The sequence below is a fragment of the Triplophysa dalaica genome, chromosome 2 (assembly GCF_015846415.1).
Source record: "Triplophysa dalaica isolate WHDGS20190420 chromosome 2, ASM1584641v1, whole genome shotgun sequence".
NCBI lineage: Eukaryota > Metazoa > Chordata > Actinopteri > Cypriniformes > Nemacheilidae > Triplophysa > Triplophysa dalaica.
Window position 1 is genome coordinate 12,542,090 of NC_079543.1, and position 15,836 is coordinate 12,557,925.

General features: G+C 38.2%; 1 protein-coding gene across 1 annotated transcript; it reads right to left on the reverse strand.

Annotated features, from left to right (window-relative positions):
• Nucleotides 1-578: 578 nt before the first annotated feature.
• On the reverse strand, nucleotides 579-15,423 carry smad1 (SMAD family member 1). Its single transcript, XM_056735496.1, has 7 exons — nucleotides 15,298-15,423; nucleotides 8,099-8,694; nucleotides 6,100-6,378; nucleotides 5,858-5,974; nucleotides 2,710-2,931; nucleotides 2,038-2,294; nucleotides 579-1,945 (listed from the first exon to the last, which is right to left on the reverse strand). The coding sequence occupies exons 2-7, from the start codon at nucleotides 8,496-8,498 to the stop codon at nucleotides 1,802-1,804; spliced, it is 1,419 nt and encodes a 472-aa protein (XP_056591474.1). The 5' UTR covers nucleotides 8,499-8,694; nucleotides 15,298-15,423; the 3' UTR covers nucleotides 579-1,801.
• Between the last annotated feature and the right edge of the window lie 413 nt (nucleotides 15,424-15,836).

Below are 15,836 nucleotides of genomic sequence, written 5' to 3' on the forward strand. Positions count from 1 at the left end.
TCATGTGATTTAAATGTCTGTTTTTTTCATTCGAGAGAAATTGACACTAGGGGGAGCTGTTCGAACAGTTTAAAAATGACCCCTTTAACAGGAGAGTTTCAACCCACACATTTTAGAATAAAAGAAAACTCATCAAATCCATCAATACCATAAATATGGGAATTATGTTGCGACTAAAAACAAAACCCAAAATAGATAATCAAAACTTATAATTTAGTATCTTCAGTCACCCCTTTGCTTATTTTGCTGACACATTTGACAAAACAACCTCCTGATGTCTCACCATGAGATGCATTTTATTGATGAAGTTCCCAATTATGCTGGACTTTTATCTCTTTAAAACAATATTTATTAAATGAAAATACAGTTTGCACAATTTTTGTCTAACAAACTAATTTCACACATGTAAGCATCCCTTCCGATCAAAATGTACATCCACGTATTTAAGAACAGAATGATGTATCTACTTAATGACCGGTTGCATATTAAACAATATTATTAACATCATGTCATTTATCTTAATCATTGATCTTAATAACAAATGAAAAACTAAACACACTTAATCTTACACACCAAGAGACAGTGGTAATGAAACAACTTTATTGAATCTTCCAGTAGAGACTTGATATTCATGGAATAAAACGGCTTTCTGAGAGTACAAGCATGAACAGCACAAAAAGGGACAAACAGACAAGAAGCCACCTACGAAAGTGCAGATATGAAGGAACAACAACATATTTTCTTCAACAAAAAAAATACAAAAATGTTTACAACAGTTGAGGGGATTTCGATATTAATAAAAAAACGAGAGCAAGTTAATAAAAAAATCTACTTTTTACAAAACAATATCACTAGTGCCATTTCATTGCATTATTTTTCGAAGGGTATTTTTTATGAAAATTCATAGTTTTTCAAGGAAAAAATAACAGAAATGAGGACCTTCTTTCGTGCAGCACAGTGCACAACACATTGACAAAGTAAACAATGCCTGCCTCTTCTGGCATAGACTTACAATTATGCAGATCAAACCACACTTGCAAAAAAAAAACATTCTACAAATAGGTACATTTACACACTACTTTTTTAATCAGTCGGACACAACTGCCATAAAAGTAACGTTTGCATGAGTTTGCTCATGCACCCCTTCCCGCTAATATCATGCCCTAATTGTCATACGTTTTCCCATTCAAAAGTGTTGCATTTTCAAATATATGTATTTTCTTTCTAAGCTGTTATCCATTCATCCATTTTATACATTTTCATCTTCTTTCCAAGATCAATATATCATAGAAAGAGAGCTTTGAGAATTTTTGCAATATTGACCTTGTTGCATTCACAAAGCCGCATGCCATTCAGTTCATATAAAGCATAACTCTGCATGAACTTATCTAAAACCACCCACTACTCTGTATACATGTACAACTATGTACTTGCCTTTATTCTGCAATGCAGATCTTTGTTCCTCAATGGAAGACTGAGACGTAAACTGGAAAAAGGAGAAGAAATGAAAAATACAAAGAAAAACAGTTAAAAACCCAAATTCTTTCACAAGAACAAAGGTGGATACTTGCCACAAGTACGAGGGCCTCATCGTTTAACGCTTGGTCACACAAAGTTGTCAAGTATCTTCCAGATTCTCTCGAGCAGAGAACTCAAGAGTCTTCAGCCAAATTTTATGCCCTCAATAAAACTGCCTCCAAGTAGAAAACAAACCCACCCAAGCTCATTAAACCAATCAACTGCTCCATGTGAACCTAGTTTGACAGGGTTCGGTAAACCATTGCCTTATGGTAAACCCTGTCTAGGACACAGAGGAAATGGGGTTGTGAGGAGAGCCCATCTGGGTGAGGACTTTATCCAGCCATTGCAGGGGACCGTGAAGATGAATCTCAATCCAGCATGGAGTGCTTGTCACATCCTGTCGATGGTACTCCGCACCCCAACCCTGAAAAACAAGATGACAACACTTTCACATTAAAACATGTTTCTTCAGAAATCTGAATATTCAGACACTGCTGTTAATCTGGTCTAGCATACCTTTACAAAGCTCATGCGGATGGTGCACATCTTTGTGAGTTCATAAACAGCCTCAAAGCCGTGATTGACAGACTGCGCCAGGAGCTCCGCGAACTCCTGGTTGTTGAAGATCTTGAGGCTGCATCCACTGGGGATCTTGCAGACAGTGGTGGGGTGGAAACCGTGGTGATAATTGCAGTTGCGACTTTGGACAAAGATGCTGCTATCACTTAAACATTCAGCATACACCTCTCCTCCTACATAGTACAGATGGACTCCTGCAAAGTGAAGGAAAAGATGATTTTAAAGGGGCAGATCGCTCAAAAAGAAATACTCTTTCATCATTTACTCACCCTCAATTTGTTCCAAATCTTTTTAAATGTCTGTGTTCTGATGAACAGTTCTTGGCCACCATTGACTACCATAGTAGGAAAAATTACAATGGTAGTCAAAAGTGCCCAAGAACTGTTCGCTTTTCTACATTCTTCAAAATATATGTTTGTGTTCAACAGGACAAAGAAATTTATACAGAGGGTGAGTCAATCATTAGAGAATTAAAATTTGGGTGGACTGTTATTGATATTAACCTCATTACTATTTTTGCAACAAACACTATGTTTATAATAACAATATATCAGTTATTGTGTCACATATTTGATATTTTAAGCATCAAGCAGTTCAGTTTGATCATACCTTTTCCAATATGGCGTCGGGTGTTCTCAATGGTGGAGTTGCGGTTTACATTGGACAACAGACCCAGGCAGAAGCGGTTGCGGTTGTTTGAAGGGTCGGTAAAGCCGTCCACTAGCACACTGGTGGAGGAGGCCTGGAAAGCTTCTCCCACCCTATTATTCAGCTCATAGTACACAATGGAGCACCAGTGCTTGGGTTCCTGATAGGCCACAGGCTGAACATCTGCACAGAAGATGGTGGAGAATTTAATCAATGAATGCAAACAGCTCACACACACAATGGTTTGTTTTACTGTATAAAGCAGGATATAGTCTTACAGTTGTTTATATAACTCGAAATTGTCTTACCCCTAACCCCATACACATAACTGTTGACTTTAGGAATTCTTATAACACTTAGTTTTGCTTAATAACTTTTGTTTATTTTAACTAAAAAAGTTATGGATTGCATCTTTAAATAGAGAAAAACTTTTTATTGTGACTTTAAAACAGCACATAGGAATTTAGTGTAAAATTTAAATATCATTAAGTTGATTGATTTGAACAGGTTTCAAAGGGTTGGTCATATACTTATATATGTCTTATATAAGCGCTTATTTTAACACAAACAGCTTGTTCGTCACTTCAGAGAAAAGACTTGCATTTGTACGTGTCTCATCACTTACAGCAGAGGGCATATCGATTTTAGTAGCGTATTATATGAGGTCACTGTTGCTAGGCTATTAATGGTAACACTCTAGTAATAGACTGCAGTGGTTGGTCATAACACTGCACCAATCAAGGGCTGACAAAATACCGCCAAATCAGCATAATACAAGTGACCAGCTAAACAGATATCAAATCCCAGCAGAGCATGTAGAAACAAACCAGTAAAATAGCTCTGGTTCCAGCAGAGGACCTCGTTTGTGTCAACCGGGCCAATCCCAAAGAGAGTAAAATGTGTTTATCTAAGGCATATGTCTTCTCAGCTTCCTCCGACAGTGTGCCACTGGTCTGCAGGTGTTTTGTCTAGTTGTTTACCATCGCCCATGACAATGGAAGTGTGGCAACAGTTTTGCACAGGATGCAGCTTGTACTTGCTGTACACTGACATCTACAAATGCTTCATCAGCTTACCTTCTCTATGTACATTCCCCCACCTCCTGTGGGACTATGAGGGTCAATTTTCCACAGTGTTCAGTTTTTTTGTGTGTATTTAATGTGCTATGCATGGAGACAACTTGTGTTTTGTTTATTCGGGCTTGGAAAGGTTTGCAGTTTTATTATAAACTTTTTTTGGAGGATCTATTGACAGAAATGCAACGTAATATACAAAACTTTGTATTCAGAGGTGTATAAAGGCCTTACATAATGATGTTTTTATTACCATAGAATGAGCTATTTCTATCTATTCTACATACATCGCAGTTCTGCTTGCATGGAATTTGCCATGTTGTTTCTACAGAAGCCCTAAAAGGACAAACTGCCCTACAGAGCGTGTTTTATAAATACGTTATCTCCTTCGGCAAAGAAGCAAAGACGCAACAACATCTTTGTTCTGTGTCAGCCACTGTAGTGCTTTTAATGGGGGGGAGTGAGCTTAGATTCCGCTAAATTCAGCTAATAATGATTTTACAACGATTAAGAATGGAATTTGAATTTGTTGAGGCCGGCTGCTCCTAAATGCGCCCCTCCACGGACAGGGCTGCAGGTACAGCGTTGTTTTAAAGGTTGCTAAGCGATCAAGTTTATTAAAACGCTTTGTATTTTTGTGATGACTATTTTGAGTAAAGTAATTTTCAACTATAGAACTTTAGAGGCATAGATGCCGCTTTATTTTATCTTTATTTGATCTTTTTTGGGGTGTAGTTTGGGACTTATGCATACTGCATTATGTAGGTAAATGCTATCTTTTTTTTACTTTCACAAATTATAAATCACTCTCTTAACTCTTGTTTTCATTAACTTACCTAACGTATTTATCCTTTACTAAAAAAAAAGGCATAACTTTATTGGAAAAAGAAACATGTGAACATCGTGGTTGCTTCACACTGCGGTTTTATTACTAACAAAACGTAATATAATGCTGAGCTTTCTCATATATATCAGTTTATAGATCAATAGATTTTATGCTTCGGCAGAATGTCCAGTCGTGACTCAAGAGTTGTTAAATGTGTGGTGAAGTGGTCTGATGCATTCGTTAGATGTGTGCTCTTTTCTGTCTTTCAAAGACTACAATCGGTTCCAGTCACATGAAAAACTCTTTAAGTGTGTTGTGTCCAGTCTTAGTATGTTTCAGCTAGTCGTTAAGTGTGTTCCCGGCTTTAATGCTATTAACGAGACATTTTTTATTGTCACATTGAATCTATTTTTCATATGTTATTAATAAAGAGCTGCCATAAGCTAATAATTGAGTATAACATTGAAATATTTTAGTTTAAAAGGCATTATGGGTTGTTTGGTCAGTTAATTTCAAGCTTTTGCTACTCCCAACTGACTGAGATGATAATGCAAAGAACTGCAATCTGTAACTTTTGACTCGCTATCGCCATCTATTTGAAAAAAAATGCTTCTTTTACACACTTATCTTTATGTGGGTTGAAGTCAAACTGAAATGATGTCAAACTGACATTTTCCCAGCTCAAACTATAATGTATTACTATTATTAAAGTTACAAGTAATTATTAGGCTGTTGTGATTTAGGTTAAGGTATCATTTTGAACACTTATTTTAAATGTACTTTTTACAAACTCATTTCTTTTACTTAAAACTGAAAGAGTAATAAAATATTGCAGCTTTAAAGAGCTTGTAAATAATGAGTCAGGGTTGACACTAACTCTTTTATGAGACGGTAAAGATTAACTGTTTACAAATACAAAAAACATATATGCTTACAGTATATACCCTATAGATCACTTTTTATGTAATTTACATCATTCTGTGTATAATCACACCCCATTCTCGGCCGGAAGATAAACTAAATAGGCAGACTGTTTGTGACTGTATGTGTGTGTGACTGTGTGAGTATGTTTGTGTGTGGACTTCCTGCACCTGCAGTGTGGGCAGGCAGCTGCTGACAGCCCAAGTGCGGCTGTTAGGGTGGGTGATATGTTTGCTAATGCTTATGCTCAGCGTGATTGTCTGTGTTCATGTGGTCATGTGAAGCATACCTGTCCGGTTGTTAACCTCCAAAAGCAGGTTTGGAGGTATAAGATTGGTATCCATTGGTTGGGGACATTCCTGTGTCATCGGCTCCTCCGGGGGCATATAAGCAGGTGGTGGGGTTTCTGTGTGGACAATACCCAAAAAGTAACAATATTGAATAAATGCCTCTTAAAAAGCTATAAAAATCTTATTCATTTAGTACTCACAAAAGCCTATAGCCTAATTGCTTGTTAGACAACAGTCTCACCTGGCATCTGAAATGGGCTGCCTGGGTCCGAGCTGGATGGTGACTGGGGGAAGGTGGCTGTACTGCCTGTGCCGCTGTTGGGCGAGCTGGGGTAGCTGTTGGTTGGTGAGTTTGGGGTGAAGGGAAGGGGGTTTGCTGGCTGTTGGGGGAAGGAGTCAGGGTAGGTGGCATTTTGAGGCATGTGGGGCTCCGACTGGTGCAGTGCGTTGTGGAAACGTGGTAGCATGGAGAGTTTAGCATTGAACTCACTGTTTCGTGGCACCAGGACGGGCGGCAACACTGTAGAGGAGAAATATGTCAATCGTGGGTAACATAAGATTCCGCTGAACGTTACATAATGGCATTTACAATTACACAATTTGTTTAGCATCTCTAACTTTAATTTAGGATAAAACTAAACCCAATACTAAACTTCAATAACACAGTCATTTTTCACGATTTTGTATCACTGTAAAACACACAAATCTCATCCAAGGTTCTATTCATAGTTGTTGCACGCCTGCACTATCTAAAATAGCAGAGCAATAAAATGTGCTAACTGCTGTGTTTTGAAGTGGATTTTAAGCTTTAAACATCTTTCCGCTTCAACTGCCCACATGCTGTTCAATTTAGACAAGCTAACGGTTTACATTGTGACGTTTGCATTGACGCAAGCGCTAACATAAAAAATTTAGTGGGAACTTATATTTTTATGCTCTACTATTGCTAAACAATTGCTGTGGAGAATAAGCGTCCTGCCTTTCTGGAAAGGAGGGGAGATGCAGGTGTCCAGACATCCAACAATCCCACACAAAACAAGTGTCTGCGAGGCGGGCAACCACTCTTTCCTGCTATTGTCTGTGTGGGTGACAGTAGTTCCTGTAAAAAGTCTTCCTCTATACAGCCACATATTCGCCTGTTACAGCCGTCACACACACACACACACAAGCGTGCACACAGGCCCTGAACAAAGCACTTATTCTGCCCCCGCCTGGAATTTCCTGCTCTCATAATGCATCCACACACACATACTGCGGACAGCTGTTTCTGTGTTGTCAGCTGACCCTCATCTTCTGCTTAGCCAACAAAAAGGGGGCTGTGCGTTTGAAGTCCATTCTTTCACCATAAGCAGTAGTAAGGAAATGTTCTGGTTTCCTATTAAAACACACACATACATGCAAAGCGCAGAATGTTTTGGACTTGGCAGTTTCTGATGCAACCATATTGTCTCATGCCGTATCAAGATCAAACAACAAAGAAAGGCACCTGGGAGAGGCCAGAGTGAGATATGGAAAGGGAAGGACAGAAAAAGAAAGACCATCTGCAGGAACCATGGGAAACGGAAAACTCAGGAACATGCATGGAATATGGTACATATGGGCGATATATTTCATATGACACTTTGCTAACTTGTTCTCTCTTATTTTTAAAGAAACTAACAAAGTGAAAGAGAAAACAGATATGGTAATTTCCAGTAATTCTCAAGGATACAAATCACATTCAACCTCACAACACCTGCACAGCATTTCCACGTCAGGGCAATTCCATGCAGATGTCAACCCAAGTTTTTTAAGGTTTTAACCAAACAGAAGTCAACATTTGGTAGCTTAGACATCTATGTGAGGTCTCTCTAAAAGCATTTTTCATCTTAAAGTTTGATTTTCCATAGTCAGGTAGGTATGGCTTTCAGAATTGTCGAATCCATAATGGTATATATTCCTCATGAATGAGTAAATGAAAAGAATAGTATAGAAACTATATTTGTTCTATAAAGAGTCATCCATTCTCTATTTGTTGGGTACTACTGCTGCTGGTTTATGCATTTTAAATTGATAGAAATCCTACAAAGTGTTATCTTAAAAAAAACGGGGGGCTTTTTGTCACATCCATAATGCATGTTTATTTCACTTGTACATTACTTATTTAATGATAAAGTCCCCGAAATCACTACATCAATCCCATCATGTACTAGCCTTTGCTGCTTGTGAACAAAATATAATTGGCCAATAAACCCACTCACCTGGACTGTCGACCCTCTTGTAGTGGTAGGGATTGATGCAAACATCCTTCTGCTTAGATCCGAAGGGGAACTCGCAACACTCCAGGGCCTTGAGCTCATGGTGCGACTGCAGGTCAGGCCAGCGCCACACACGGCAATAAATGACGTGAGGCAGCCCCTTCCGGTGTGACACCTGGAGCCTCCCGTCCAGAGATCGAGGGATAGTGACGCAGTTGCTGGGCTGACCCGGACAGCTGAGGGCCCTCTCGAGTTCTTCCATGGCCCCCTTCTTCTTCTTTAGCTTTTTGACAAGTGCGTCCACTGCCTTCTCCGCCCACTTCTCCTCTTCGTCGCCTTGTTTCCATCCCAGCAATCGCTTGACTGCTGGGCTGGTGAAGGAGAAAAGTGAGGTGACGTTCATTGTGGCGCCACTTGCGCCCCAGTTAACTCTGTCAGTCTGTAGCCACACGAATTCAACAGTGTAAAAGAGGTAAGAACAAGGAAGAAGGGGACGCCTGCTTTGCCTCCTCCAAGAGTATTAAAACTCAAGCAGGGTGGTATGGGAACAGATTTTGAAAGGTGTGTTGTTCAAAGCGAGCCCAGATTATCCAGTGTACCTGTAGAGAGACAGACAACTCAGTCAGTGATAACCTTTGGATCCAAGCTCTGACACTAGCTCCACGAAACTAGAACAAAACAGACAACACGTCTTCTGCCCTGAGAACATTGTGGTGACATCATCTCGTTATGGCTTCTCGGAATGGCTGCCTACAGAGTCACAGAGCAGCACTTCCAATTACATCTGCTCTACCTAAGTTCTCAAAATGGGTTTCAGCATTTGGGAAGTGTAATGTGTTCAAACGGCAAATGCTTCAGCATCACTAGCGTGACACACCGCTGAGTGATGCTTTATAGCAACGAACAATGCCGTGACTCATTTCAACATATATGCTGCACACAGAGGAACATATAGAAATCTTTTTGTATGCTTCAGCTGATTGTTCACTTGGTCAGATGGCCGGAGAGAAACTAAAACAAATTAAAGAACAGCAGCCACAGAATAGAGAGGAAATGTATTTGGGATAAGGATAAAAGTGCCCATTCAGAGATCCCAAGGCAGCTATTCAGAAACAGGCATTTATGGTAATGGGAGGGGAAATAAGAGCACTTAATGTGGGAGTTCACACTTCTTTGAAGTTAGAAGATGGTGTAGCATAGCATCCTTTTTTTATGAAAAAAAAAGGTTGAAATGGTACAGTTCTTAAGGTGGGTCAGTTCTATATCTGGTGGGCGAATCTCACAAAAACAAATACAAATATTATACTAGGCACTTTTTAGACAATTATATATATAGTGTATATTTTTGGTTTCATAATAGTACCACTTACACTTAATATTTAGACCATAATGTAAAAATATATAGTTTAGTTTATATAGTATTGTTTACTATAGTATATTCTTTTGTATATAGTTTATATAGTATTGCTGTTGACTATTGTCATTGAAATCATATCAAATGTAAGCAAAATCTACATTTTATTGCTAACACAGACTAGGACCTGTATATTATCAAAACGAATGAATCCACTTTTAAAAAGACACTCTTGTTTTGGTTTTGTATCAGTGTCTGAGTGGCAGGTAAGTGTCATTCACTTACTCTGTTCTAGAGCAACAAAATGAGATTAGCACAGTGACATCATAGAGCTGCTATTTCAGCTATGCTGAGTCCTAAGAATAATGTTGTCTTCAGTGAGTGTGACTGCCCTTAGCTACTGTTTCACTTTAGAAAATTTGTCTAGTATAGATTACCGCTTGTTAAGCCTGACATCATGCACCACCATATATGGAAGGTCATATACTGTTTCCGGGTCCAAACGCTCAAACAACAAATAGTACTAATATATGCTCATGGCGAGCCATAAAACTATCGGAAAACTGCGATCCTAACCTTTATCTTCATAACGAAATCCCACATGGTCAGTCAGCAGTTTATTTTTCATAATTTATTCAAATTGATGTCGGAGATTCAGTGGGCCAGGTGACTTTAGTTTTTTTTTTTGAGTTAATACATGTTTCGCTTAAATATGCAATATGAATTAACAGTGCTCATAAAGAGCTTTTTAATCTGTAGCCCCGCTTGAAATGAATAGATGCTTGGACCTGAAAAATGTATTCCTTACGTCACCACTTAACAACCGAATAGGATAAAGACATTTTTGATCTGTAGCAACACAAAATGTTTTTCCCAAAATTTTTAATATTGCCATCATTTATTCACCCTCATGTTGTTACAATACCATAGCTTATTCTTCTATGTATTTCCTTAAAAAACAAGTCAAATTAGAAAAAAACGTGCTGGGAGCTCCTTTCTATAAATGAAAGTGAAGAAAACTAAGGGATGAGAAACTACCTTTTAGGTATGCTTCACACACAAAGCTAGCTGTCCAAAATGTTGAAAGCGGTGCACTAATATAATTTTATGACGCTTTTTGTCTAATAATAAAGTTTGACAGTTCACCCGAAAAATCTGTAATTATTTACTGACCCTCTTGTCATTTTAAACCTATATTTCTTTCTTCTGCAGAACACAAAAGAAGATATTTTGAAAAATGTTAATTGGCTCCCATTCACTTGGTTTTGACAATACAATAGAAGTGAATGGGTTCCAGTGCTGTTCGGTGACCAATTTTCTTGAAATATATTTTATGTTACATCAAAAGTCTCTTGGTAAAATACTTTATAAAAATGTCTTGAGCCTTCAGTTCTATGAACTAGCATGAGTTTGACTGAATGTTGTTTCTATAGTGGCTGTGAAAGGATACATAGGAGCCATTCAATGAAAACAGGTGCTATTTACAACTGGGAACACGAGAGTAGTAGCTGTTATCATGGACCACAGTGACAGCGAGGCTAAAAAGTTTCTCCTATATTTAGCACTTCCTCGCAGCCAAAAGCTAATATAAAAAACTGGGACTGTTGTTAGGGAGATGAGCGAGAGGAAAAAATCACATCACCAACCGACCTGCAACAAAGTGAAAAATAAAGTAATCTTCCATTCAGGCTCTAGAGTTATATGGAGCATTTATTGATCTTTGGGTTCTTTGTTCATAATAGAAGGTAAAGTTTTCATAATGCTTTAAAGAAATTTGTGACAGACTCTTTCCTCAGAGCCGTATTTTGTTAAGACTGTTACAAGTGTAGGAAGATAAATAATGGGTTAAAGAAGAATATGTGGGGAATTTCAATCTGTTTTTAAGAATATGGCACAAGCTGAGTTTGCAAAGACTTTGCAAAGATCTGTCAGTGAATCAATATAATGTGTGTATCTTAAACATGAGTGATACACCTTACTTGCCTCTATCTCAATTTATCAGTATCATAAAACAGTCATATAAAAATAGTCTACCATTTACTCCCCCTCAAGTTGTTCCAAATCTGAATAAATAACTTTGTTCTGCTGATAACAAAGGAATACATTTAGAAGAATGTTAGCAATTTTTAGTTACGGGACATCATCCACTACCATAGCAGGAAAAGTAAAATGTTAGTCAAAGGTGCCCCAGAATTGTTTCTTTTCTAAATTCGTCAAAATATCTCATTTGTGTTCAACAGAACTATGTAACATCTACTATGTAACAGAACAAAGACATTTAAACGGGTTTGGAAGAACTCGAAGGTGAGTAATTGGTGACAGAATTTATTTAAATTTTAGACATTTTAAACATAATTTTAACATGGCCCTTCCCTGCATGCAATCTAACATACTGCATGGTGTATTTCACATAAAAAATACCTGACATCATTTTGACATAGAAAAAAATACACACTGCAAACAGAATATGTGGGTCTAGGGCCTAGGCATAGCTGGGTGTGGGGCGGGTGGTAAAGTCACACCTGTGTGTGACTGTTACAAGTATCTCCTTGACACATCAAGAGCCTCTTTATCTTTGTGTATCAGAGGCAGTCTGAGCCTTTCTTTGTGAAAGGCTACAAGGCACTTCAAACTCAAATGCACATGCAGCTGTTCCCCGGGGGAATCTGTCATCCATGTTGAAAGCACCCCTTCCTAACCCAAACACAGCACAGATCGGGTATTCCCATAGCAGGTGGGCTGTTAAAATATCTGTACGTCTTGTTTGCACACCCACAACTTGGATTTGGAAAATGTTTTCATGTCTGTCTGGGTTTTAACCGTTCGATTTTTTAATAGCCACTACTGTTCTCCAAATTGTTATTCAGCAGCTTTCAGTTAAATTCCTCGATCCAAATATCCCAAAGACTGTTGATGTCATGGGAATTGATACAAATTATTGAGGATTCACTTAATCTGACCACCAGTCTGACCACACACTTGCATAAAAGGTCAATATGCCATTGTATTGATGCCTCGGACAATGATAGTTGGGTCTGTCTGGAGGCCAGTCAAAACAACAGTTCCCCACTTTGCTTAAAGGCACGAACAGATCAGTTCACTCTGTGGTCCACTAGTCACCAGACTTGGCCTAGTGCAGTGGTTTTCAAACTGTGGTACGCGTACCACTAGTGGTACTTGAAGAAACCCCGGTGGTACGTGACAAGACAAGAAAACTCTATAGGCTATATTAATTTACATTTTGTGTTTTAAATACAATTTCAAATGTTTACATCCCAGCCTATGTGGAATTTTTAAATAGTTGTATGAATTATTTTTCATTTTTCATTTGTCGATGTTACTCAGGCATGTGCAGGGCACCTCAAACACAAAGCTGGAACAGACAGGCGATTTTGAGTAAAGATAAAGAATCACAGCTCTACTATTAATTTGAGTGTTTATTTAGGTGATTTTCTCTGGCGGTCATTATGTGGTACTTGGAATGACAAATTTTATAAAAGGTGCTACTTGATCGAAAAAGTCTGAGAACCACTAGCTTAGTGCATCGCATGTTGAAGATTACACAGTCAAATTTGTGAGGCAATGCTGCCTAAAGACAGATGAGTGTAAAAGGGTCATGTCAGTTAACTCAGAGAGCCTGACATAGCACTCGCTGTTTGAAAAATTGCACCAACAGACCAAAACGTCGGCTTCGGTTCCACATTTGCGATAAAGGGCGGCCATTAAAACGCAATCATTGCGCTTTTTAGCTGGTGCTCTACAGGCCTGAGTGCATGTAAATATTAGCATTAGCTCGAGCGCTGGTGCAGCGGGCAGAGCTAATGTGGCTCTCATCACGCAACTTTGACAGCCCTGACCCCCCGCATCATCTCCATGTATCATTTTGCGCTGCTTCAGTGCCGTTAATCAATTTAGGAGGCAGTAATGATGCTCTCTCGGCTCTCCCAAGGGACTCTGCGTTATAAAGAACTTACATTATTTATCAAGGGCTGGAACTGAGGCCCTCCATTAAGCACCAGCTCAATTGCGATGTTCTTTAATAAAAAAAGGGTTGGGGGTTGGACAAATGGAAAGGGAGGGATAAAAAGGAAGAGGAGTGATGGAGACAACTACGCTTCGAGTGAGCACAAGTGCGCTTCAAACTCCTTCAAAGTGATGCTATGTTTAAATCAAACTGCCCAGAGGTTTGCGCACAGCAGTTAATGCTCTCTAAATTGATGTCTAATCGTGTGTTGCGAGTCATTGTGAAGCCTCATTGATACCAGCACTTTGAGCCAGGAAAACCAACTGGAATATTTCAAAAAGGTTATACTGGCTGCTACAGATATGGAAAACAATGCCATAGAAAGGCATTTGGGTCTTTACATTTAGAAACACAGATTTATGGCTACGTTCATACTGTCACTTTTTAGGACTGACAAGCGTATTCTGGTGCTGTATGAACGTAGCCCAAGAATGCTGAATTCTTTGTCTTTGCTCACAAGCATAATGCATAACACTTTGTCTATAAACAAAATGTTTGTCAGATGTCTTATAACAAGGTCTATTACATATACTTTTTATATACTAGCAATTGTTGTGATGTGCTAAAAATTGTCTTGTTTACTATGCACAATCTGAATAGTTGAAATGACAATAAAGCTATTCTCTGACTAGTATACGTGTATAATGTTTCATTTTTATTGCTTAAAAAGTTCTCTCATGTTGTTTAGTTTTATTTTATTTTTTTGTTAAAAACAAAACAAACTAAAAAATATTACATGAAACAAGTCCCATCCCCAGTAGTCAGATAAAAGGTAAGCCAGAATGTTTTGTTGTAATTATTCAATTTCCAATATTTCATATTTGGTTACATTCTTGGTTAGGATGTTAAGTATAATCATTTCTGTTGACATTTATTTATGTCTTAGGGCATTTGAACATACGTGTCCTCATAGACCCATCCACATGACAGTTAGCTCACATAATATATAAGATAAGTAAATGTTTTTCATAAACCAAGACAAAATCATTAAAACTTTTGTCTTCACATTAGAGCTAAATCTGGCTAATATAATACATTAAACCCATATATAAATCACACACTTACACTGTCGCATACACTGTGAAAATTAAACAATTCAAGTAAATCATGGACAAGGACAAATTCTTGTCCTTTGAGTAATCTGATATGTCATCTTCAATGATGTCAGGAAATCTGGCTGGTGTCTCTTAGGCTCTGCATGCATCATGTACTGGAGCAAATATTCACTGTCCTAACAAGTGTCGTCAATCACTTATTGTCAATTTGAGCAATCATCTCTCACAGCATATAATCCCATACATAAACATAAACCAAAATAGGTGGAATAATAGGTGGCATAGCATTAAAGGTACAATGAATGAATTATGTGGAGAATCATGTATGACCAGATTTTAAACCATTTATGGATGCAAAAAATCACACCTGGAATTAAATTGAATGCTTGTATGATAAAGTGTTTTAATAAAGACTAAAAAGAAAGACTTAGTGAATCTGAATGTTCTTATACTGGAAAACAGAAATCAGCAGAAGCAGCAAAGGATCTGCAGCATGTGACAGTCAAACAAAATTCAAATTAATCCAAAACAAACAACATAAACCATGAAACAGCAAGCTGATAAGAAGATCAACAAAGCAACGCGTAAGAAATGCTGTAGGATTTACTATCTCGTTTACTATCTCAAGTTCCATGCCTTATTACGCAAGATAAAGACTGAATAAGAACTTTCAATTTGTGTATTGGTGTAAAGATCAATCACCACGGCGCAGATATGAGATTTCACAGTTTGTTAACGCTTTTAAATATTAAAGTAAAGTTTACTGTACCTTGTGCGCTACCTCGAAGCGCTCCTTCAAAGCATTCATACAGCACGACTCGCTCTGCTCTCGCCTGGCGTCAGTGTGTCGCGAACCGCCGCACCCTCCGCACTGAACGCGTATCACACCGCAGTCTATAGTGAGGGGCGGTGCGCGCGGTAGTCCTACTTTATTTACACATTCAAAGTTTTCAAAGTACTGTAGAATGAATTATGTAACAACGTAGCCTAAACTTTCATGGGCACGAGGAGGCCAGTATGTGGCCCATCATGGCATTTGCCTGTAGGAAAACAATTTAGATCATTTTAACTATATATGTGATAGAACTTTATGATAAAATGATGTAAATTATTTATCTTTAATACAATGTGCGCTGTTTAATTGGGTATTGACAGTTGATGCATACATTTAAGTTGCCTTATTATTGCCATGACATAAGCAAATAAAACAATTTCCTGAAATTAATTTATACTTTTCCATATTTCAAAGAATAAGATAAAGGCATAAACAACTAAATAGCATACTTTTCCTGACTTTTAAAATGTGAG